General features: G+C 32.7%; 1 protein-coding gene across 4 annotated transcripts in view; it reads left to right on the forward strand.

Annotated features, from left to right (window-relative positions):
• EPHA6 (EPH receptor A6) overlaps positions 1 to 27,224 on the forward strand; it is a 730,766-nt gene that overhangs the window by 420,031 nt on the left and 283,511 nt on the right. For 3 of the 4 annotated variants that reach the window (XM_032489792.1, XM_032489798.1, XM_032489806.1), the window contains one exon: positions 22,599 to 22,723. The exons of the other annotated variant lie outside the window; for it this stretch is intronic. In XM_032489792.1, coding sequence (XP_032345683.1) covers positions 22,599 to 22,723 — 125 coding nt within the window. The remainder of the gene's footprint in view (positions 1 to 22,598; positions 22,724 to 27,224) is intronic. 4 annotated transcript variants of the gene reach the window in all.

Below are 27,224 nucleotides of genomic sequence, written 5' to 3' on the forward strand. Positions count from 1 at the left end.
ATTAGAAGATCATCTGGCTAATAGAACTGGTTGATCATGTGTTGCAATTTCTCTTAAGGATGTCTATAAAGCACAAATAAAAACGTAATGAAAAAAGGATATTTCTAGTTGTGCAGTCTGTTAGGTCTAATAGCATATTAGCAGAATCTGAAAGGATTCTCTAGATATCCAAGGCAGAAAGAACTGGAATGAAAAGCTTATCATTTGTTTACTTTTCTGAAAGTGAAGAGAGTATTCAGCCTTTCCCACCTTCTTCAATCTGTTTTTGCTTTGGTGCATTTAGACTATTGGCATCCAAAGTGATTACTGATATTTTTGGATTAATATCTACTATATTTGTCACTGTTTTCTATTTGTCGCTTTTGTTCTTTCTTCCTATTTTTATCTTCCATTCTTTTTCTGCCTTTTATCATTCTTAATTAAGCATTTTATATGATTCTATTTTCTTCTTTTTTTTTTCTTAGTTTATTGGTTATGTTTCTTTTTTATACTTTCTGTAGTGGCTGCCCTAGAGTTTGCAATATACATTTATAACGAATCCAAATCTACTTTCAAAAAGCACTATAACATTTCACAGGTAGTGTGAGTACCTTATAATAACAAAATAGTTCTAATTCGTCCTGCCCACCCCTTGTATCACTGTTGTCATTCATTTCACTTATACATAAGCACATATGACCATATATACATGTATATATGATGTATACATATGCATATATATATATACACATAAGCATACATAGTTGAATACATTGTTAGTATTATTACTTTGAAGAAAATATAATGTGTTAGCTCATTTAGGAATAAGAATAATAGTTTTTATTTTGCCTTCATTTATTTCTTCTTCAATGTTCTTCCTTTTTTAGGTAGATCTGGGTTTCTAACCTGTATTATTTTCCTTCTCTCTGCAAACTTCTTTAAACATTTCCTGCAAGGCAGGTCTACTGGCAACAAATTCCCTCAGTTTTTGTTTTTAAGAGAAAGTCATTATTTCTCCTTCAGTTTGAGGGATAATTTCTGAGGGTACAGAATTCTAGGTTGGTGGGGGGTTTTATCTCTAAACACTTTAAATAATTCTCCTTTCTTGTGTGACTTTTGAGAAGTCAGATGTAATTTTAATCTTTGTTTCTCTATATTTATTTTCCTCTGGCTTCCTTCAGGATGTTTTCTTTACCTTTATTTTCTGTAGTTTGAAAATTATATACCTAGGTGTAGTGTGTAGTTGGATTTTTTTTTTTTTTTTTTTTTTTTTTTTTTTGGCATTTACCCTGATTGGTGTTCTCTGAGATTCCTGGAACTGTTGTTTGGTGTCTGACACTAATTTGGGGGAATTCTCAGTCATTATTATAGTTTCAAATATTTCTTCTGCTCCTTCCTCTATTCATGGAACCAGGCCCATTATATTTTGATTCAAAAATGTAAGGTCTGAATCAGAACAGTGGCGAATCATTTCTGCCTGGTAGGACCTGCTTTTTTGAGACAGTGAGGCTTCTTGCCAGCACTGCTACTTTCTACATTCACTGAGGGATTCATACTCATCAGAAAATTGGGAAGTAAGGAAAACAATGCCAAGAAATGATGAATTATGCTGGTGGAAGGTTGAGGGAGATAAGAAGAATATAAGTAACAGTTCATGATGTAGATTCTGTATTATGGGTGCCAAAGACTCAGATAATGACGAATAGGAGACTATTTAGTAGAATTATACTTGTTAAAACTCATCTAGAATCTGAATGTCTAGGCATACCTACTTGTTGTCCAGCTCTGAGTCTTAGTAGACGACAGCAGGCCCCACATGGACAAAAGTGGAACAAAGGCAGTTCTCTTGTACTATGAGTTACCAAAGCTCAGACTAGAGAGATTTCTTTCATCTGAAATATAGTGAATAACAAAGCAAAAGCCATTATGTGACCAATTAAAAATATTTCAGAACCAAGGAAAAGAACATAATATAGATGATTAAGAGGAAGTTCAGACCTCTGAAAATCTTTTACTATTGAAACTACAAACATAGATAGGAAAAATGTTTATGATTTTCAAAAGGATGTGCTTTGATCTCATGGGGAGAAAAAGCGTAAGGTAAAAAAACAGTTGGATATGAAATGAGAGGTAAATGTGCTGAAGTCATCAGGAAAACAATACGTGATAGAGAATAATAAAAGTTGTCATGATAGGAAATGTAGAAATGACAAACTAATCATGTGGCAGACAAATTTTAATGCTTACCCTGCATTTTTTTTTAGAAATAGTTAAGTAATTAAAGTAGTGAGACAGAGGTCCATGGAGGGATAGAGAACAACTCTAGCCCACTGGTTCTCCTTAGGAAGCATCCAAAAGTAATTGAAAACAGACCCAAATTAGTCATCACAAAATTTAAGACTTGATCTGCAGAATGAAAAGTTCATCTCGTTTTTATTGCATGGATACAATCTCCAGACATGTTTTGGTTATATATACTTTTTTTCCCTTTAACACAAGGATTTAAAAATATATATCTTGCAGGTTTTGTGATGGTAAAGCATAATTACTGAAAATAATTAATCTGACCTATACTCAGAATAAATCCTAGAAGGTACTCCTTATATATGGACTTCTTACCTTCTGCAGTCACTGACCACTTTGAGAAATGCACATACACACATACTTACATGCACAAAATGATGCTCACAAGTTAAAGAGATTCAGTGTCTGCCTTAAGCACACCTAGGAAACTTCTCAGCCTTCAAAGTGCACTAGGTGTGGAGGGGAAAATACTGTGACACAAACTTTCACACCCAGACAAGTTGCATTTCTTACGGAAAAAAATGAAAAGAGTCTGATACACTCTTCTAGGAAATATATTCTTATAGGAAAAAAGTACTTACTGAAACATTTCAAATATAAAGTGAATCAAATATAAAACGTCAGATAGGCTAGTCACAGAGTATTTAAAAAGTGGCACTTGTCTAAGAATTTATAATAAAGAAATAATTCCAATTTATTTATATAGAAAATATCTGTCAGTAATACTGTAATAGTGAACATTTTAAGTTTCCTTTGTAAATGTACAGTCTAAGACCTCCTAACTCCTAGATGTTAAAGCAACATCTGCCTTATAACTTACTGCAGTTTCAAAAATTATTATGTGTTAGCTTTATTTTAGCATAGTTTCATCTCCTTCATGGTTATACGTCCTCTTCATATAGATGCTTTTTCTCCTTAATCTAGTCAATTGCCCTTTCATTACCGTAGCATTTTCTTCCTGACTTTATTATTAATTTTAGACTATGTTGGCTTTAATATGACATAGGAATTATATTAACTTTCAACATTTTGCAGTCTTCCTATAATACAAATATTCTAGGTAGCTTATGTTTGCCAATCAAAATAAATGAATAAAACAAAATAAATTTTTCTAATGGAAATATACCTGAAAGATTTGAAGTAAATGAAATACATAAGATAAAAATAATTTCTCAAAATATAGTTATTATACAAAGTTTCTGGAAAGATTAGTTAGCATAATAATGGGAATAATAGCCTATTTATTTTTTATTGATGCCTATTATATCCCAAGTTCTGAGCTAGTCACTTTATATAGATTATCTCCCTACGCTTCCCACAACAACCCTAATAGAGAGATGTTATTCGTATTCCTAGTTTATAGATGATAAGATGAGGTATAGAGAAAATAAATGAATCACCAAGAGTTAAACTGCTGAGATAGGATTCAAAGTCAAGGATATCTAGCTCCAGATTTGACTTTTTAAAGTCCTGCTGGTATATCCCCCTATGTAGTAGGCCACATCACACTCAGAAAAATCAAGTCAAAAAGACACCAATTTATTCAAGTCCTGTGTCTTCGTCATGAGAGCAATCATAGGAATTCTCAAAAACTTTTTTTTGTTTTTTTTGCCAAGTGAGAATACTAGCAGGTTGAGTGGTTTTGCTGATGTGTATGTTATATGCAAATAACAACTTTCTTTTAAGACTTGTAAGTGTTAGAAGTACTCTGGAACATCAAATAATCATGCCTCGGTAAATTAAAGAAATTTTTGTAGGTTGTGAGCTGTGGTTATGTTTGGGTTGATCCTTTCATCATTTGGGGCCCCAAAGACTGCTTAGCACTTAGCCTAAACATTGGAGGCATTTATAAAGATATTCTGTTCTCATTCAGATGAAGAGAATTAATTCACTCATGGTTTTACTGTGATTTTTCCAGTAGATTCTCAACTTTATATTAGAAGAAAAAATAACCTGTATTTACAAATAAATGAAAGCAGAATTTGATTTTACTTAACATAAAGGTCTGTAATGTTAACCATTTAGAAATATATATTTTAGGTGAACTAGTGTATGGATCATGAACGAGTTTTAAAGGAAAGTCTGATAAGCATATTAGCAAAAGATTTAAATTACAGTAACTGATTTTGACATCCTCAGTAAATGCCAAGAAACATCGCTTTTACAGCAAGTTTATAGAAGTGTTCAGATGAAATATTCATGAATTCTCTACTAAAAGAAAAGTCTCTTATGGTCTTGTTTGACAGAGGATGACCTTTGCTTCAATAAGTTCCCATCTTTGCTGTAACTTAGTGTTTAGCTGCCCTGCTTAGATGAATAAAACATAGCATTTTGTTCTTTGTGTTTTCCAGCATATGTGATAATTAATAGAAAGGAAGACTTTGAAGTTTTAAAATGAAGTAAATGGGTTAAAAAGAAAAGGCATTAAGAAATCTTTGAAGATCAATTTCCCAGCAGGAAATTTGTCAAAGCAATTAGGATCCACCCTGACTTGGGCAAACACAGTAGTGCTCAATTGATGTGCTCTTTCACATAACTAAAGCATTTTTAACTTTAGTGATCTGTGCTAGTCACACAGTCAGCCACCTGATGGTTCACACAGAGACGAATCAACAACTCAGGTATTGAAAAAAAAAAAAAAACTTTATGAGGATAAAATCGAACATACTTCAGATTTTAATACGAAGACAAAATAAACAGGAAACCATGGATTGGATTACTTTCAACCATTTGTACTAGAGATTCAATCCAGGTTCAATTTTAGTATTTGTGCTTCTTGCTTAAGTTTTTGTATTCCTTTTGAAGAAAGACAGTATTATTTTCTACTGAAGTATGTTCAGAAAACAGCAGCAGTAAAGGTAAATAAGATTTATCTATTCGTGTACTGAAGATCTGAACGTTTGTTAAAACAGCATGTGTTCCACCACACCCTTTTAACAAATAAGGTATCATCTGGTTCAAAGGAAAGTACCACATTGACTTTGTAGTGATAGGAAACCATTGATGCATTTAACCAGTAGTTTACTTAATGGACTGCCCAAGAGATAGGAATTTATTCCATGGTAGTGAAAGATTAATTAGAACTTCAGTATGTAGATATAGTGAATAAACAATGGATTCATTAATATTTTTATAATGTAAATTTTTATAATATTTTAACGTGAAAATTTGATTTTAATAGAGAAAGTAACATCACACATCCCCAGACAAGGAATAATTGTAAACCTGTTTTGGGAATTATATCTGTTTTCTGCCAAAATTTTCTGACATATGCTGGACACATCCATAAACATTGGAAGAAGGACATTACCCATATTTGGTGAATATGTACTTGCAGAATTAAGACAGGGAAAAATATCAAGCCCATATTATTGAAATTATTTATCGAAAACATGCCCTGAAAATTAGGTTCTAGCATATTGGCATGTTTTTAACTAATCCGGTACCAATGGGGAACATGAGATTTATATATGTCACTGGTATGCAATTAACAGGACCTGAAGCATTTCAAGTATATAAGTTTGAATAAATGTTTGATTTTCCTGAGCTGATCTTCTAGATCAGCAGTCTACAGAGTATTTCTACAGAGGATTAATCCTATGACATGCTTTTCAAAAAAGTGATTCCTTGGTCAGTTGTATTAAGGAAATGTGCATGCTATATGACCTTCTTCACTACTTATAAAGCAGAATAACACACTAAAAGCTTTGATAATTCCTTCAATAAGAAAACTTTTTTGCTTTTATTTTTTCCATGTAGGGTTCACCAAAATGTGTTAAACTACAAAACCTTTTTCCTGTGTGACATTTATTAAAATTCTAGGCATATAATTTTCTGGAATATTATTCTTAATGTGGCATTTACCGAAGCTATTCAAATTTAAGAAATATCCTTCAGGAAATTTTTGCCAAAATCCTTTCATACTAAAGAAACAAGTTGTTTCCTACAGGGCTTTTTAGCATGTAAGATATGTAAGGTTTTCTTGGATTTGTGATGTTGACTATTGCAAAATCTTCTATAGCCTTTATTGATGAAATAGCTCTTTTATGACAATAACAATGTTTGTTCAGTGTTGTTTTTTGTTCACAGCAGTAACAGTATCCAACAATTTTGAGTGCTTGGCATGTGACAGAAATTACTTTAAGTGCTTTAAATGAAATAATATATTTAATCCTCACAATAACCCTGAAGGGTGGATATTATTATTTCTACTTTTTGGAAGAAAAATCTGAGGAAATAGAGAGGTGAAGTAAATTGATCACAGTCACATGACCAGTGAGTAGCGGAGCTAGGATTCAGAACCAAGCATCTTGGCTCCAAAGCCCTTGTGCTTAGTCACAGCACCCCACCAGCACTTATGAGAGCCTGCACTGGGGCTCTCCTGATCTCCCTCCATCCCAACTCATTTGTAGCTTGAGGCTTCCAGTGGTTACTCAGATATCTCAGTGGAGGGGAAACCTAGTCTTGCTTCAGAAGCTTAAGACACTTTATAGTCTTTCTGACTCTTACACACCAGGAACATGGTAGTTAGTACAAATTCTTGAGCCAGAGTCAACAGAATAAAGTTTCCAAAGCTTAGGCTAATGTTGTTTCCAAAAGTAGTTTTCTAGCATTCTGATATTTTTATGAGCGTAGTGCCAGTAAAATTTTTTATTTTAGATAATATGAAATAAAAGAAATATGTTGCTGCCTCTTTTTTGGATATTCACAGTAACATTGTTTAAGCATTATCCAAACTTATTTGAAGATAGAGTATCTTCTTCATGGAACACCTATCAGTGTCTTAAAGAACAAAATTACAACTACCCTAAGTTTGGTAAATATGAGTTATGACCAGAGATATGCTGGTGCTTAAAAACTGGCTCTCCAGAGCAAAATAGAAAGAAATTTTTTTAAAAGACTGATTGTGACATAGTTTGAATGTTGTTGTTAAAAGATAGGCAAAGTAGGTTCTGATAAGCTGACAAATGCCAGTTCCAACACACCATATGTTTCTCAGTCTTCTCAAAATCTAGCATTACCTCTTACATCATCATAAATTAGTGTCTCTTGATGTGGAAGCCATTATACAAAAGGTCAAGGGATTTTTAAGGATTATATTCAAGGATCTTATCTGATTATCTTTAAGTGGCCACTCACTTGACATTAGTCCTTGAAAAGTCACAGTTGGACTAAGTCACTATCAATATAATTGTGACCTATAGGCTTTCTTCCAAAATTCCAACATTAGTTGCATATCAAGATTGCCTCTACCCTGATAATTCTAGCTATAGCTGTTTAAAATGTACTCCTATCACAAAAAGCCATTATGTAGGAGTCTGTAATAAAGGACAATGCACATCTACATGGGAAAACTCCAAAGGGACATCCATAAGGAAAGAAAAGAGGAAAGAAATTTAGACCTAGGTTTATTTCAAGGATCCACTATCTAAAGATCTTTGCTCCCTAAACTGTAGCATCCTGTGGAGTTCCTTCTAATTCCTTATAAATATAACTTTATTTAAACCCCTCAAACATTATCATAAAATGGCACATTGATAGGTATAAGCATTTCAGTCATGTTCTCATGAAACATCTAAGCCAGCAATACCATCTGCAATTATACTACTAACGCTGAGGCCAGGCCTGTTGCACGGAAACTGTCAGGAAGGAAAAAAAAAAGTCCTCTACCTCCTGTTTTATTGTTTGGGGGCCTGCAAATTAAATTGATAGAAGACAGGTTATCAACAGAAAAGACATTTTTATTCATGTACGTACATAAGAGTTTACAGAAAATCATGACTCAAGGAGATGATTACAATTGGGGGCTTATAACATGTCTTAACAGGGGAAGGGGAGGGAAATAAGAGTACTTATGGGAAAACAAATGACTTTTAGAAAAGATAAATGAGACCTTAGGAGAATAGATGGCAGATATGATAGTTCTGTGAAAATGTCTGTTTAGGTGATTTCTTATCCCCATGTGACTTCTCCTCTCTGGTGTTCGGGGTCAGTCCTCCCTGGTTGCAAAACTCCTGGGGAGGGGATCCTTTATGACAGTTGAATTCTTTTGGGAAGCTCTGTTTTTAGACAGATAAGTAGAGTTTAGAAGTTGAAAAAAAACGAAAAGCAAAACTTTTATAGTGGTGTATATTATGGATCCCTTCAAAATTTAAATGGACAGTGATGTATATAAAGTGTAGAGGGCAGCAGAACAGCCCAAATGTGGGAAGATAACGACTAAAGTTAGGAAGGTGATCTGAACTAAGCATTCTCAGGTTTTTCTGAAGCACAGCTGCAAGCAAGAGAACATCCCTGTGAGTATCTGGGAAACAAAATGTCCAGCAAGCAGAGATCATTTCTTAGTGGATTTATGATGTGGGCCAGTTTTTAGCCTGATAGGCCCCTTCTCTTTAAACAAATACTTGGTTTCCTTAAGCACCAGGCAAAGTCATGCAATTGAAGTCTGCAAATAAAAATCAGACAACTATATACACATCGGTATGTATGTAGTTTAAAAAAAAAAAACAAAACCTGCCCGTTAATTGAAATTGATCTCTTAAGTTAAGCCAGAAAACCACAATAAGAAGTACAGTAAATGACATAATTCTAAAGTTTTTAAGGACAGTGGTACATATATTCAGGGTGACACGCAAAATACTTTCAAATTTTATGACATGGGCTTTATCCAGATAGCAGAGTGCTGGCTATAAGCCATTGATATGGCTTTGATAGTGTGTGTGTATCATTAAAATACCATCATTAAAACATCAGAACTATTTCCTTGTTATCCTATCACTTTGCTTACATTAGCCTAATATAATTTGAATATTCAGAAAGTATTCGTTGCTGAATTGCAATTTTAGTTTTTAAAATGTATACTCATGTGTTTTCCATATATACTATACAATTAATTATAAGTTAATGTTAAGAAAACAAATACTACTCTGTTGCATGAACTCAACTTGCAAATGTGTAGGCTAAAAAAAAATTGTTTTATCCGTGTATTTTTCCCCTAGAAACAGAATTTACGGAACAAAAAACATAACTATTTAGCACATCATGTTGCATTTTAAATAAAGTATAAAAACGTGGCTAAGATTTGCATTATACATAATAAGTAATAATAATTAGATCATTTTTAGTTTTAAACATGTTTGTAATCCTATTAATTCCTGTAATAAATATGGAACAATGCCATTTGGCTTGTTCACAAAGTAGTCACAAAAATCAGGAGGAAAAAGTATAACGTATGCGCTAAATACCTTTGAAGCTACTGTGAGAACATGAAGGAGAAATTATGAGCTAGCAGCCAATATGAGAAAACACAAGCTTTTTCTCCACATGCAGTAATGATTTGTAAATAACAGCGACTAACTAGAGAAAATGAAAGGAAAACAAAAGGCTCAGCCAGGTGTTATTTTACGTCAGTGATTTACTCTGTTTGATCAATGATGAAAACAAAATCACCCATATCCTCAGGAAGTCATGAATTTTTCAAGGCAGCTGTGGGAACACCTGGCTACTTGTCCTGCACAAACACTACCTCCATCAAGGAAGAATCAAGATTTATTTCTCTCGGCTTGAACCAGAAACCTTGCCAATAAATCTGCTGTTGCTTTGCATTAGTTCTTTAATGGGAGAACGAAAGCAGTTTTATAGTCCCTTTTCTGGTGAATTGGCAGGAATACACTTGCATCCTCTTGCATCTGTGTGACAGGATCATTCAACATTCCCTAGAGCTACCAGCAGCATGAGTACCTTCTCCCTTTCTGTATTTTCTATAAAAGTGCATGCACATGCGCATGTGCACGTGCGCACACGCACACACACACACACAGTATTGGTAAGGAAGAAATTTTCCTTTACCCTTCTAGGTTCTTCTGGCTGGTCTGAGAATTAAATTGACGAGATAGATTAAAAGAGAAAAATCAAACAAAAGTTTTATAACATGTATGCATGAGGGATATTCAGGAAAACTGAGTAATTTACCAAAATGTTTGAAATTTTCACCTTACGTACCATCTTCAGCTAAATACAAAAGAGGACACTTGGGGTAGTGATTTGGGGCTTCAGAACAGAGGAAGGCAATTCATATGGAGATGGAAAAGCATAGGTTTTCTGTGTCATGCAATAGAAAAAAAGGGACTTAGTGAATTCTGACAGGCCTAACAAGTTTCTCCCACCACATCTAGCCCATATTCTTTGCAGGTATCTGCAGTGATACCTCTATTCAGGGAACAGGCTTTTACCTAAATTCTTTAGACAGCTAAGGAGGAGGTAAAAGGCTTCCTGAGTCTTCTGTTCGTTAAAAGTAATCAATCTATTTCACTAAGCATATACCCTCTAGGTCCATCCACGTTGCTGCAAATGGCAGAATTCCACTCCTTTTTATGGCTGAGTAATATTCCATTATATATATATACCACATCTTCTTTATCCATTCAATTGTTAATGGACACTTGGGCTGCTTCCATATCTTAGGTTACTTCCATTAGTTTAAATAATGCTACCATGAACAATGGGGTACATGTATCTTTCCAAATTGGTGGGGTTTTTTTTTTTTTCAGTTATATATATACCCAAGAGTGGAATTGCTGGATCATATGGTAGTTCTGTTTTCAGCTTTTTGAGGAAACTCCATACCATTTTCCACAGTAGATGCACCAATTTACATTCATACCAGAAGTGTATGAGGGTTCCCTTTTTCCTACACCTTCACCAACATTTGTTACTTGTAGACTTTTTGAGGATAACCATTCTGACAGGTGTGAGGTGATATCTTATTGTGGTTTTGATTTGCATTTCTCTAATAATTAATGATGCTGAGCATCTTTTCACGTGCCTGTTACCTATCTCTGTGTCTTCTTTGGAAAAATGTCTGATCTTCTGCCCAGTCTTTAATCAGGCTGTTTGTTTTTTTGATATTGAGTTGTATTCACTGTTTATATATTTTTGATATTAACCTCTAATCAGTTGTATCATTTGGAAATATTTTCTCTCACTTAGTAGGTTGTCTTTTTATCTTGTCAGTAGTTTCCTTTGCAAAAGCCTTTAAGTTAAATCAGGTCCCATTTATTTATTTTTCCTTTTATTTCTTTTGCCTTAGGAAACAGATCCAAAAAAATATTGGTACAATTTATGTCAAAGAGTATTCTGACTATGTTCTTTTCTAGGATTTTTATGGTTTCACATCTTACATTTAGGTCTTTATCCATTCTGAGTTTATTTTTGTATATAGTATGAGTTACTGTTGTAATCTCATTCTTTTACATGTAGCTGTCGCATTTTCCCAGCACCACTTATTGAAGAGATTATCTTTTCTCCATTGTATGTTCTTGTCTTCTTTATCATAGATTAGTTGACCATAGGCACATGGGTTTATTTCTGGGCCCTCTAATGAAATAAGTTAGACAGAGAAAGACAAATACTCTTTGTTATCACTTATATATGGAATCTAAAAAATAACACAAATGAGTATGTATAACAAAACAGGAATGGACTCACAGATATAAAGAACAAACCACTGATTACCAGTGGGGAGAGGAAATGGGAGAAGGGAGGAGGGACAAGATAAGGGCATGGAATTAAGAGATACAAACTACTATGTATAAAACAAATAGACAATGAGGATATATTGTACAGCATAGGGAAATATAGCCATTATTTTGTAATAACTTTAAATGGAGTATATTCTATAAAAATATTGAATCACTATGCTGTATACCTGAAATTATTATAAAATCAACTATACTTCAATTAAAAATTAATACTTAGCCTAAATGAATCCTCATGCCAAAGAGACACATTTTGGGGTGGCAAATTTTGCTTTTCTACAACAAATGTATAAATATATATAATTGTGACTATAGCTTTCATGCCCCAAAAGTAATAGAGGAAAAAAAATCCCAAACACAGCTTCTTAAACATTTTATGGGTGGATTATATAGAAAGCACGTAGAATCTTTGCTTTATAACATAGAAAATCTATGGAATCTAGTAGAATTGTATGGACCAGGAGGTGTTACACTGTGACTGGGAAAAGTGAGAGCTAAAATTATGGGGTGAAGCAGGTATGGGAATAAGGAAAATGAATTTAGAATTAGTGAAAAGGCAGTTGATATTGGGAGCACTCGAAATCAATAATCAAATAACTTAGAATATTTTGATTGTGCATTTATTTCTCAATCCAAATGCTTTTTTTCAAATGAGACAGTTAAATAATGGAAAACACTGAAAATTCAAGAAACTAACCCAAGATGTGTTTTAATATTATACAATCAAATTATTGCATAATACTCACTTTCATCATCACTGTATGTTCAAACTCATCACTTTGCAATAATCTTTCCTTATGTTCTAGTATTATTGTTACTATATATTGTATGTTGATATTATTTTATTACATTAACTCTACTCTCACAAAATGATGTTTATATACCTGAAGTATGTGAATTAATTGGATGGTGTTCATATGGTGCCATAAAGGATTTATAGAACAAAACCAGAGTGCGGGACAATTGTCTGACAAGCCTGAAACAAGATTAAACAAGTTCTGAATAAAGGAGATAGTCACGTGCAAGGTACATAATGTGTTTGTGTGGTACTCTCCTAGGTCCTGTGGGAGGTTCAGATCTTGTAATGTGCCACAGTCACTAAGGTACAGTCAGTAAATGCTTGACTTAGTCTGGAGTCTGCTCCTTATCTCTTATGTAAGTGTAATTCATTTCCAGTCTGATCCTCTTTCCTCATCTTTAAAATGAGAATAGCTGTACTTAGAAAGTTACAGTGTATTTTAGGTGATTGAATGTATGTGAAAGAGCATGGGAAGTTGAAAAGTCAAGTACAATACATTATTATTTACTCGATAAAGAGGAATAGCAAGAGCTTAAGATAAAGGCAGTCAATCGCTACATGCCATGTGGAATAGACAATAGATGTTTTAGGAGTTCAGACATCAAAATCAATTCCATCTGAAGTGATCAAAGAAGTCTTAAGCTAGTCCGGGTTCTATCTTAAGGGAAAAAAGGTAATTGCTGCTATTTTATCTATGAATATGAATAGAAGTCCTTACACGTGAATCCTCCTCTAAAATTCCCAAGGTTATCCATGGGTTGTTTCACAGCCCCAAAATGTGACTGAAATTTTTTTCTTTCTTTATGCACCTTAGGGGCCCAATAGCATAGAAAAATTTTTTTTCATTCTTATGAGACTCATTTTCATAAAGCTTCTTCATTTAAAATACTTCTGAAGCCAGTGGTCTTTCAGCTAGCTTTCTTTGCAATTTTGTATCATCATGTAAATTCAAGGATGACAAAGAAAGGACAAGACTAAAATTCAATGACTCCACCATAAACCACATGTATTACTTTATAGTCATAGCTTATAAATATATTCATATTTAGGTTCAACCTTTTGAAATTTATTAAAATTTTGAATTATATTTTTGAAAACAATCTTCAGAATATCACATGAGCTAAGACTAAGGCTAGTGAGGCTTTTTGAAATAAAATCATATTCCTTTTAAAACAGTTTCAAAAATTATGAATAATATAATAATCTGTTAATGTAATTTAAAAACCAATAACTATTGGACTATTATTAGATTTATTTCTGTTTTGCTCTTGTTACATCTAACTTTACTAGACCAGCATGGTAAAACCACTACTAATAATTTTATGGTATTACAGGTGATTACATATATATATATGTGGGGGGGGGTTGTTTTTCTTTTCTTTCCTTTTTTTTTTTTTAATTTAGAGGACCCACAGTTCAGTTTTATTCAGAGCAAAGACAAGATAAACTTTTGATCGCACTAAGTGAAACTCAGCCATAGATTTGGAATCTGTTCTAAAACAATACATGCAATGAGGACAGTATTTTGCAAATAGAGTTGATTCACTGCTGCATATGTCTGCTGTTTGTCTAATATTAACAATTGTAAACCCAACAGCGCAGCAATTATTTGGAACAATCCTTTCGGTGTTACAGTTTCAGGCACAACGTTTCACTTCTCTTCTCACCACTGGTTCTCTTTGTTTGCCTGGGCTTCCTCTTCTTCAATAAAGTCATTTTTGATATTGAAAGTCTTCGGAATCTCCTCATGAGCTTTCCCCCTGATCATATTGGCAACAGACTTGCACATACCATCAACCAAATCTTTGATGTCTAAATAGTTTGCAGGCAGAGTAAGTTCAAAAAGTATTCCTTGGGAAACTTTCAGGAATTCTTAGTCCCAAACAAGAATCTCATCCCTTTGCTTTAATTAGGCTCACTTATTTATTTATTTATTTATTTATTTTTAGGGGAGATACTGGGGATTGAACCCAGGACCTTGTGCATGCTAAGTATGCACTCTGCCACTTGAGCTATACCCTCCTCCCTTATCTCTTTGCTTTTCTTTGTTCTCATCATCCTCAAGAGGTGGGTCATCCTTGTGGGTGTACCACTGAGTGACCTTTTTTTAATATTGCAGAATTAAGATGGGGAGAGGAACTGGTCATCATCCTCTTCATGGTCCATTCCAAATCTTCCAAAATGGTCTTGATAGTTACACAACTTGGTTATACAATAGTTACACAATTGAGTTATACAATTTGGGAGGTATTTACTATTTACAAAAATTAATTGTATCATGGCCTGTATGTCATTTTGCAACTTATTTTTGCTATTTTAAATATTACACTTATTTTCCCATGCCTGTGTACCTATGTTATTTTTAAGCAGCTTCATTGGAATCTATTGTATGGATTTCTTTTAAAAGTCTGAATTTTTTTAAATGAAGCAATAAAATTTGTGTGTAAAATTTTATCCATTATATTATTTTTAAAATGTATGCTTTTGCAATCTTTATCACTTAGCTGCTTCCATTTCACAATATATATTAGGATAATTTTAGTCATTTACTTATAAATGACATTCCTGGTCAGTTTAACAGAATTTTTTCCTCTTTTTTGATAGTTCTTAAGTTGGCTCATTTTTTTCCTATACTTGGAACATGATACAAACTTTTTGTTGAATCACCTGAGACCCAGAAGTTACAAGCCATATTCAAATATAGCTAGGATATTATATTTTATATTTATGTAATTTTATATATAATTTATGTAATTGTATAATTCAAATAATAGTACTTTTACCTAGAATAATTACTAAAAACCAATATTTTAATTTTAATACAATGGATGCTGTGAATAAGGAAATTGTTTGAAATTAAGATGAGAAGGGATTTTTCTCTAGGACCAGGTCTTTCTGAGATTTTCGTGAACAGCATTTGCTAGATTCCTAGAAAATACTGATATAACATATATCTTTTACTGAAACCTGACAGGTAATAATAAGGTCAAAAGAATCTAAGACTGGTCTAATTTGAGGATTTTTTTTCCCCATATATTTCAAAGAAACTGCATTTTATAGCACCTGTCACATAAACCATTTCTCAAATGACTCTGAAATGATATAGTCAGTATAGGTATATGGTATAAATTACTGAAAACAGCAGTCTAAAGAGAAGCATAATAGTGAGCACATTAAATCAGCCAGTCATAAGATTCGTAAAATAGAAATTTAAAACACACAGATTATACTGAAAAGAACTTTAAAGATAACAGTTCAGGTTTTACTCTGTAAAATTAAATGCTGACAGTGCTGTGTCACTTTGACTCATTATTAATAGTGATTTTTTAATGTGGCCTCCACAGGTAGTGAGAGTGTTCTGAACAAATATTTCCACACATTTTTCACTAATGTCTTGTCAAACTACCTGCCAGCATCAGGTTGGCATGGCAGGAAGAAGGAGAAGGAGTGAGCAAGCTTTGTGTTAAATGCGATATTAATTTTTCCTTGGGAAAGACTTGAAATTCATAGCTAAAGGCTTCTTAAAAAAATAGAACAACATTAACACTGAGCAAATGCTGGGTAAAAATTAGTCCTGTATCACCTGTAACTTAAGGTAATATCATCAGAAAGAGGGAAATTTCTCCCTTTTTGAATAAGAAAGGCAGAGAAGAGAAAATCCTGACACTGTAGATTAAATAAGGAAAATCTATAGGACGAGAGTATCCAAAATATTTTTTAAAGAAACATATCCTTTTTAAAAGTAATACATCAAATGAGTTAGTTACTTAAATAGATGTCTTGATTACTGCTTTAGACATATTTTTTTTAAAAAACTTACCCACTTTCTCTGCTGAATCATAAATGTATCCAAAATTAAGATCTTCAAAGATAAATCAGTTGAACTGTTGTTAAGATGTTTATTGCTACCGTAATAAATCACCACCAAGTTACTGTTTCAAAAACAGCACATATTTATTATCTTACAGTTCTACCTGTCAGAAATCGAAAATAAGTCTTACAGAGCTAAAATAAAGGTGTTAGAAGGGCTGATTTCTTCTGGAGGCTCCAGAAAGAATCCATTCCTTCCCTCTTTCAGCTTCCACATACCTTGGTGCTCAGCCTTCTCTTGTGTAGATAAATCTCCTCCTACCTCCCTTTTATAAGTACGCTTATGATTACTTTGGGCCCACCTGGATAATCCAAGATCCTCTCATCTCAAAATCCTTCACTTAATCAAAACTGCAAAGTCCCTTTTACCAGAGAAGAAGCATTCACAGGTTCTGGGAATTACAATGTGGACATATTTGGAGGTCATCATTCATCCTATCACGGCTGTCATATGGTTTAACATACCACAGTGTTACTCTCGTGTATAGATACGAAACAGAAATTAGAAAGAAAGTAAATCACCATTTCTGCTATGTATAAGTATCACATGTGAATTTGAAGCTCATGATCAGGTTTTAACCACAGGGGGGAAAGTAGATAACAATATACACACACATATATATTACTGTTAAACTGTGATTACAGGAAAAAAAATACAACAAAAGAAACGCATATGAGGCAAGTATCATTAGCATATATTATGCTATCTATAGTACAATGTATTTAACAAACATTTCCAAAACAAGATATTGATCAGAGATATTTTGAAGCATGTTCTTAGCTTTCAAAAAATATCAATTCACATGATAACCCATTTACAAAATTTCAGAAGTAAAATTATCATATTAAATATAACATGTCTCTTTCCTGACCATACACAGGAAGAAATACTATTACATAATTTAGCTCTGCAATAGTACTCATTGGTTCATTAGCAAACAAAACGGAAAACTCATATAGTCTTAAAGTCTCTTCTGAGTTGTACTTTCTTATTTATATCATTTATTTATTATATTATTGTTTTTAATTCACACTTCCTCGTGCTGTTGATTGTAATTCCTTAAAACATACACATACACACACACATATTTTTCCAGAAGAAGACACAGGGAAGAAAAGAAAGGAGAAGATAAAGCAAAGAGACCCTGAAAAGCACTGAAAAAGGAAATGAAGAGAGAAAGGAAGGAAGAGGGATAGAGGAAGAAGAGAGAGAAAGAATTAAAAAGGAGAAGAAAGAGGTTGATAGATAAGCAAAGTGGAAGAGTTACTTCTACTTAAATGAAAGCTCAGTGCTAGGAATCTAAGTGGAAATTATAGGAAGAAAACAATGACTCCAAGTGAGAATTTTTATCAGTTAAAGATTTTCAACAGGGAATGGATAGCCCTGTGAAATGGTGTTCTCTTTAGTGCAATAGCTACAGCAAGAAGTGGAGACTCAGCTGTCAGGGATGTGTTGAAGGATTTTCTGCATTGCTGAAAAAACGAATTAAATGACTTATAAGATCTGTCCTAATACTAAGATTCTATGATTTAGCATTCTCCATTAAGATTTTCATTGTCACAAACACATGTGTATAAAAATGTCCTCTCACTCTCTCTCCCTTTGACCTCTTTCTCACCAAAACACACACACACTCACGCACAGAGATATCCTAAGATATAAATCTTCATATGCTCAGTAGATGACCAAGAATTAGCAGCGTTTGACAGATCTTTAGGAAAAATCATCACCTCGTGACCCATGTCATAAATCTTGATTACATGCTCAAAATAAGACATATTTGTAATAATCCACAGTGAGATTTTTAGCAGCAGTGTTAGTGTTTGATGTTTTAAAATTTCAAGAAGTAGCAAACTCAAAGGCAACAAGGATATTTGTGACATTGCCTTATTCCTTGCTTCTAGTTTTGAGAACACATTTTAATTTTGAACATATTACAGTACTAAATAGGGTGAATTTTAAGGGAAAGTGCAGCAAAAATGTTAATGTTCCACTTCTTTCTTGGCATTTTGAGTTAATGTCAAAATTGGCCTTCACATCTTGTCTTTAAACAATTACTCACTTCTCTGAGCCTCAACATCCTCATCTTTCAAGTGGAGACAGTCCTTTTCCCATAGATTTATGAGAATGAAATAAGATAGCATACATGGTATAAAGTAAATGTTTAATAAAAATGCATTAGTTCCTAATTAGGAGCAAAATAATTATCTAGAGTAATTCACTATTTCTTCAGGTACCTCCACATAAGCGTAAGAAAGCAATACTTTTCTAAATGTAAGTGAGATCTTTTTGGTTAACTAACTCTGCTTGGTACTTTTCTTTTCAATATTTGTTACATACTTTTTGGTAAACTATTTGTGATTCAGAAAATATAGTATTCAGAAAGGTTTGTATTAGAACCGTTTTCAAGAATGTGGTAGTCTATTCAACAATCATTTATGTTGAAGGTCAAAGCTAAGATTTTTGATAACTTAAGAAAGGATGTATGTCAAAAATACAATTCTACTGAAGGTTATACTGAATACATTAATTCTTACTCGGGAAATAGTACTTGAGTCTTCAGGTCTTTCAGTTAACTTCTGATCTTACAAACTCCAAAAGACATTATTATCCTGACTATTTCTTTCCTTCTCTGACTTTTTAGAACCAGAAGTCAAAATCAACAGTTGCTCTTTTGTGTCCTAAAATCAGTTTTTCTCATGTGGAAGAACAAATGTATTTTCTGCTTTATATTCGTTGGAACTACAGTGTTGTCACAGTATGCCAAATTCAGATGTTATATAAACTTGGATTATTAAGAAAGCAAACTCATTAAATATATTCAGAACAAATGCCTGAAGCTTTATCTATTGAAACCTTATTTTAAAATGGAATTCCATAAAGTATTGTCCTCTCAAAACATAAAATGCAGCATTTGGGGTGTATATTGACCTATAAATTGTTTCCCACATCCTCTGCTTTAAAACTTAAGGGGTTAAAATGTATGCTTAGTGTAAATTGATACAACTTTTTTCAAAAGCAATATGCTAATAATAATATGGCACAAAATCCAAATGATAATCATAATTTTCTCTATAAAATAGTTTATCAAAGTGAAAATATATGCACAAAAAATTAGTGCATAAAATATCAACTCTCACAGGGCAATATTGGAAACTTCATCTAACATTATCAACGTAATAGTCATTAAAGTAGAAATTATGCAAACTATATTAAAATACGGACTAGGGTTTAGAATAGGACTAGGGTTTGAAAACAGAATTATCCAAAATTATTTATATTTTAAAACTATGTAAAATATGGATATTTCCATATAAAAGGCATGTGCAAAAGTGAAGAGAGTTTAGGATTTATAAAGTTCTTAGACCCTGAAGTCCATGTATAAGTAAGAATCTGTGTAGTCAGGGATAGATTATCTTTATTTCTATTTTATAAAAGTATTGGAGCAGACTCCTATAAAATTTAAATGATATGTCTGTACAATTAATTAACCATTGGAGAACTGGAAATTGAAAAGATAGTACCTATGTTTTAATCAATAGTCATTCTAATATGCTGCTGCCATAATTGAATGTCATATAAGTTTTGCAAGGATTATATCATTTGACCTTGAGTGCTAAATAATTATGAGGCAAAATGTCATACGTTGATAATAGTGCTTTGTGACATTGTATATTAGACTGAAAATTAACCATAAGATTGTATACATGGAAAAGGACATTTTCCAAAGTTGTAATGAATTGGTATACTTAAATCAGCTTCTAATTTGTATGATTCACTTTAGAGTTATAATTTTTCCATAGATCACCATTTAATTATTATATTATAATTCAAGATCATTAATGCAGTGGGATAAATTTATTAGAGATAGTTTATTAGTAGTGAATGTGACCCAACTTAAATAGTAAATTCTGAACACTTTCTTATTTAGCATGTTATGTATTTCTGTCTTAGCTTATGGCATAAACTTTGATATTTCTTAGCAATTTCTATAATTATTACTCATTTTAAGGATATATTTCAGTCCAACAATAATGCTTTCATTGAATAGCTGGAAAGAGTTTTAAATATAGATTCTAAAGTATTTATTTCCTTAAGAAAACTAAACTTGTCATTCTTACAAATTTAAGATAATACTTTATCCTTAATATATAAAAACAACATTGAGAAATTAAATACAAAATTTAATACCTGAGTCATTTTTAGAAATTTAAAGTATATTCATTGTAATCATAGTCAATTTTTCAAATCCTATTCTCAACTGCAATTGGTATATTTGGATGGATATCTGAAAATAAACTGGAAAGATGTCATGAGTTCATAACGTTATTTCTAATTCGAGTTTACTAGTACAGGATTTTTACTTACCTTCATTGGTCCGATACCTGTATCTCCTTTTCTCATAAGAAAAATACCCTAATTCTCAGTAACACCAACATAATTACTCATTTGCTTTATCCCTCAATTTACACAAACATATTCAGAATCATAACACCAACACTACCTCTAACAGTATCATTACTAAAAAATAGTTTAATAATTTTTGCAGTATTTTTAAAATACTAAAAATATGTCCCATTGGGATACATGTTGTTACTGTGTTTTAACATCATTTTAAGTAGTTCCTCTTGGAAGCTCTGCTTTAAACTCAATACACAGATTTCTTTTATTTTTCTTTTAATTTTTTTGAGATTTTTTTTTTAATGTTCATTTTTTAAAATTATTTAAAATATTTTCAGGGTTCCAAAGTAAACCTCCAAGGGGAGATATAGTCAGACATGTTTTGCTTCTAACCCTGTAGAGTCCATCCTGTTGCTTCCCACCCTCTAAGGGTAACCATTGTTATTATTTTTATTCTTAGGTCTATCCTTACGTTGTTTTTATACATTTTCACCTTACTTTTTTCACTTAGAAATATATCCTGAAATAACTCCATTGTAGTATTTATAGACAGTCACAATTCATTTTTACAGCTTCATAATTCTATAGTGCATGTAGCATAGTTTTTTTAACTGATTCCCTATTGATGGGCATTTAAATTGTTTCCAATCTTTATAAATGAATCTCAGTGAGTAGTCTTGTAAATATGTCACTTTGTATTTGTGCAGTATATCTTTGGGATAGATTCCCAAACTAGTGTAAATGAATATATAATTTACCTTAAATTATTAAATTTCCCATCATAAGGGTTGTGGTTTTTTGCATTTACATCACCAGTGTATTAAAGTGCTTTTCCCCTTAGTCTGACCAACAGAGCCCCGTGTCAAATTTTTGGAATTTTGCCAATTACCTAGGTTGATTTTTTTCACCAATCTCAGTATATTTATTGTATTTTTAAGAGTGAGTTTTAAAATCTATGTAGAAAACTACTTTTGAAAATAATTAGAATACTTAAAAATGAGAAATATTTTGTTAGATAAAAGAACCTACACTTTTACATTCTAGGTAAATTTTGGAATTTTAATACAAGATAACTTTGGGTTAGGATTGGATTGTTAAAATGTTATATAGGAAAAGGAGATAAACATGATGATGAAAATAAACTTCAGAACTTAAATATTTCAGTTGTATTCAGATGTCACAGAAAACATGCAAAAGAAATAATCTTCACGTTGATAAGCAATAATTTACTGTAGTTAAGATTGTGATATAAACTTCTATTAAGTACTAAGATTTTATGAAGTACTAAGTCAAAAGGAAAGAAAAAGCCTTAAATGATCTTGTGATTGCAGAGGACTTTTCTATAGCAGCTTTAGATTTTATAAAATATAAGAATCAAGTGTATTGTACTTCATGTTGTAGCACAAAACCAAAACCAGTTTAAGGAAAATTGTCATCCTCTAAAAAAACCAGAGATGATGAGTTCTGGCCCTTATTCTTAGACTATTTGAGTTTTTTCCTATGTTCCCTAGTAGTGCTTCTAAATATATCTTAATACTTTATTTGGATTGAGTCAAGTATATCCTAAGGCTATCATATTAATCTGACATCAACAATTGCTGTCCTCTTCAACAAGAATTATGTTTTCCTTGGAAGACAAAATATTAAAGAAAAGATTATGGAGAATGATTCCTGCCAATTAATTCTTAGTTATTTTCTTTCCTTTCAGCACCTTCCCTGATAGGTATGGTAAGGAAGGACTGGGCATCTCAAAATAGCATTGCCCTATCATGGCAAGCACCTGCTTTTTCCAATGGAGCCATACTGGACTACGAGATCAAGTACTATGAGAAAGTAGGTCTTATTTGGAGCTTCCTAAAAAAACTACATATACATATATATGCATATATGTATATATTAAGCATGTTGATATACAATATTATTTTACTTTAAAACCTGTTCTTCTTTGGCCTAATCTCATACCTACTATGTCTTTGAATACTCTCCAATTTACTATTGTGCTTATAATTTCTTAATTATTTTGTTTTGTTTTATGTCAGATTAAAATAGAAGGTACAACATATTCATCTCTTATCTTGACCTACTCTAGGGAGTTTTTTACAGTATAGTAAGAAGTAGCAACTCCAACTTACAGTTTAATTGACATAACATTGTTTCTAAAACTCAGTTGGGAAGAAATAACAGAATGGAATTACCATAACCTAAAGCAAGTTCGTGTAGGTCATATCCTTTGCCAATAAGTTTAAAGTTATGGTCTGCTATAATTTAGAAGGATGATTTAAGTTATAAATGGAAATAGCTGATGAATTTAATTTTTTCTTTACATTTACCTGTTTTATTTTATAAGCTAGCAAGATAAATCTGGTAAATAAATCAGTTGTTAACCTTAATTTCCATTTCTGTCATTTAAAACTTTTCTGAATTACATTTTCCCAAATTATATACTTGCTTAGCTTTATTGTATTCATATTCTTTCTTTCTGCTTCCCCCCACTGTCTGTCACCACTAAGATATTGCTGCTATACATATTATCGCAGACCACATAGTCAATTCTGATAATATATCTCATTGAGCTTCTACTACCCTGGAATATTGATAAGGGAGAATTACATTAAAAAATTAAAATTTAAAAATTATATGTAATTCCCCAGTGGTATACCAAAATAAGAAAGAACTTCTTGAATTTTTGTAACTTTTTAGAAGCAAAGGAACATACAAATAAACTTAGATTTCCTATGAAGAAATATAGGGCAAGAAGAGAAACAGAAGTCTATATTTTTCTATTCCACTGCTTCGGAGCAAATGTAAGTTTGAAAAAGGGAGAAGACCAACTCAGTAGCATAGCTGTATCTAGTAATTTCAGCATTATGTAGTAAGTGGAAACTATCATTGTTATTAACTGATTAGGATAAATTCATAGTCTGAGAATGGAGGAATTTACTCTGTTTAAATTGGATTACAGATTCTATACATTAGTCTGGCCATCATGTGCTCAGAAATCCTATTGGGCTGTCCTTTCAAATGTTACAACCTGTCACAAGAATATACATATTTTCTGTCACCTAGTTTAAATATACTCATGTACTCAAACCTTCTGATTATTTAAAAAGCAATGCACACATATTTATAACCAAATTTTTAGGATGAAAATATTTCTCTGTGTTTTATAAAGGTTACATTTCACACAGAAAATTACTCTCATTCTATAGTCATTTATACTTCATATGTTTGAAGATGGATAACTTGCAGTATTTCTAGTTAAAGACAAATTAAACAGATTCCATAAAAAGGAAACAACATTCATCCAATCAGAATTTTAGAAAATAATAAGATCCTGAAAGATGGTCATTAACATAATATCCATGTTTTAATGATAGAATAAATAATGTTATGAAGGAGTTTATTTTGTAAGAAAATGGCAATGAGCCAGCGCTAATGGAGTAAACCTAGAGTTGGAAGCCAAGGATTCCTGATTAATGTTACTCTGACTCTCATTATGCCTGTGGCCAGGAAAAAGTCAATTAATCTCCCTATGTCTCAGACTTCACATTTACAAACTGGAAATAAAGATATCAACCCTTCTAGTGGGTTTTAAAGATTAATTGTAAACAGACCTAAAGATGAAGAGTGCACTAAATCAGTATCATTTAAGAAAGCTTTAGTGAATTATTTGACGTATAATACAATATAAAGTCAGGACACAATAGCATGGGAATTATGTACAAACTAAACAGAAATCATGATCTCTTCATACATAAATACATAATGTGTAGGCAACCAATGAAAGATGTTAGAATATCAGACCTTTCAGAGAGAGCATAAAATGATTGACAACATTAAACCTTTTCCCAACTGTGACTTCAAATTCTTACTATACATTTTACATATCTACATCTATAACATGGTTTCTCCTTCCAAGGAATATTTTTATAAAGCTTTGAACTAGGGCAGCTTAAAATAGAACTCAGTTAAAGTGCTAATTTCCTTATTTACTAGAAATTGAAATATTGCTCAGTAAGAAAAGCAAGATACAAAGAAATATATGTACAAATGATCTTATTTTGGGAAAACAAATATCGCCCTAGATATTTGTATGATTATACAAATAGAGAGAGTATAGAATGAAAACATGCTGTTTCAAGTGACCTGTTGGGTTAGAGTGGGACAAGTGTATGGAAGTACATAGACAGAGGCAAGAAAGAGAGAGGGAGGTCTCAAATATAAATAAATATGGATGGATGCAGGAATGGATAGATCGTAAATAGTTCTGGTAGTTATCTTAGACCTAGTTGCCCAAAAGCAGATCCTGAGATGGGAATTTGTGTGCAAGTGATTAGTTAAGAAAGCTCCCAGGAGAACTGGTAAGACAATGGGGGAAGCAGGACCTGCCGGGAAGGAAGATGCCAATCAAATTCAGCGACTAAGGGGAACGCTGGAGTCTAAATTACATCTCAGAGTTTCATTCTATGGAGACAAAGAAGCTGAGCTTCCATACTCTGGCTTCAGTCTGTCATTGAATACAGACCTGAATGGAGGCATATATGTGGTGTGCAGGAAAAAGTCTTAGGCACTTCTGGTTCTCTGGACTGGCTCCAGAAGCCCAAGGTTAGGTGTCTTAACAATATGGCAGGTACAAACCTTTAAAAAGCAAAACATATAGAAGCTGGGGCATGGGAGCAGGAACAGGTAAAGGTGATTCAAGTAGATCTGGTGGTGCACCAGCTAATAGCTAAGGCACCTCAGTGCTCAGAGAGCTATGAGAGAATCTTACCCCTCAGCTTATTCCAATATTCATATTCTCCTCCATCTTTAATATTGGTGCTTCAGCCATCTTTAATTTATGGCATCTAAACCTTACATTTCCTGTCAATCAAAGATACACTGTATTTCTAACCTATAATTAATACACAAATGATTAATATTCATACCTTTCTCTGAAAAAAGTGATTCTGTTTAAGTTCTCATTGTGTTAGAAGCATTGGTCTGTGAATCAGAAAAGGAGTTAAGCTGCTTAGTATGTGGTTGTCTGCAAATATCTAAGGTCAAACACATAGTATTGTTACCAGTGACCTTTGCTTAGAAAAAAGGCCTGGCCTAAGTGTTCAAAAATTTGAGTTTGGCTCAGACCTTTCTTAATCCTATTTTCTCATCTGTAAAATAAGGATCTGGAAAGATAATTGCTTACATTTTTAGCTGTTTTGAAATGCTACTGTTTGTGTTATACAGCTGTATAGATAGGTTATACTATCTTTCAAGTAACTTACATATACTAAAATTAAGTGCATACACACATTTAAAAAATTCCTCACCACAGGGAATAATAACCTTCACATCAAAATTATATATAAAAATAAGACCCTGCTATTGTTGTCTTCTGTTTCTGTGTGTGTATGTGAGTGATGAGAGGGGTATGGGGAAGAAAACATACTGCTTGTTGGTTATAATTAGTTAGATATTCTCTGTTTAGTTAATCATACTCCCCCAATTCTTAGTTTTCCCTGTTCGTACTCAAAAAATGTTTTATTTTTTAAACTCACATGAATATCATTTGAGTGTGAAAAGACACTAAAAATAATGAAGAAAGTCAAGTATAAGTTGCCAAAAAAAATTACATTTCGTATTTACTTACTAACAATGCTTTTCTCCAAAAGCAGAACATACTCGTAATGAGGGAACTGTTAACAACCATGAAGACGGTTTAGGGATATATACACTTTATATAACACTTCATGAAGTGGATGGTCTCCTTTCAGGGAACTGCCAAATGGGGCGGAAGACAGGAAGCTTTTATAGGACAAAGAATAAAGAACAAGGAAGAAAAAAATAGAAAATATCTGATTGGCTGGAGCCACAGAGTCAACATTGTTGAGGGTGAGAAGGAACAGGGGAGGAAGAATAGTTGGCTTGGCATTTGGGGATTAGCTAACTGGATATACTGCGTTTTTGAAGCAGAACATTTACAAGGACACAAACGTGATCTAAGTTTCGGTTTGCTGATATGGCACTCCGGATGGGAGTGGCTCCATCCTGGATGTAGAAATTTATTTCAGCATAACTAAGACATCATCTGCTCCCAACCCAGGTCTCAGTCTCCACCTTTGAAATGTTGCAAACTCCCCTGCAGTCACTAAATGCCAAAACTCTCACTGAAAATCAAACATACCCTTCCAGTATCTCTCCTCTTTCCCTTCTTTCTTTATCCTTCGTTTTCGCATTGTTACTTTTCTTCTTCTTTTTCTCTGTGCCCATAGCACTTTTCTCTCTCTTGCTTCTTTGCTCTTTTACTACGTTTATCAAAGTTCGTCTTGATTTAAGTCTTGTATATGTGTATCTG

This window comes from Camelus ferus, chromosome 1 (genome assembly GCF_009834535.1).
Source record: "Camelus ferus isolate YT-003-E chromosome 1, BCGSAC_Cfer_1.0, whole genome shotgun sequence".
NCBI classification, from domain to species: Eukaryota; Metazoa; Chordata; class Mammalia; order Artiodactyla; family Camelidae; genus Camelus; species Camelus ferus.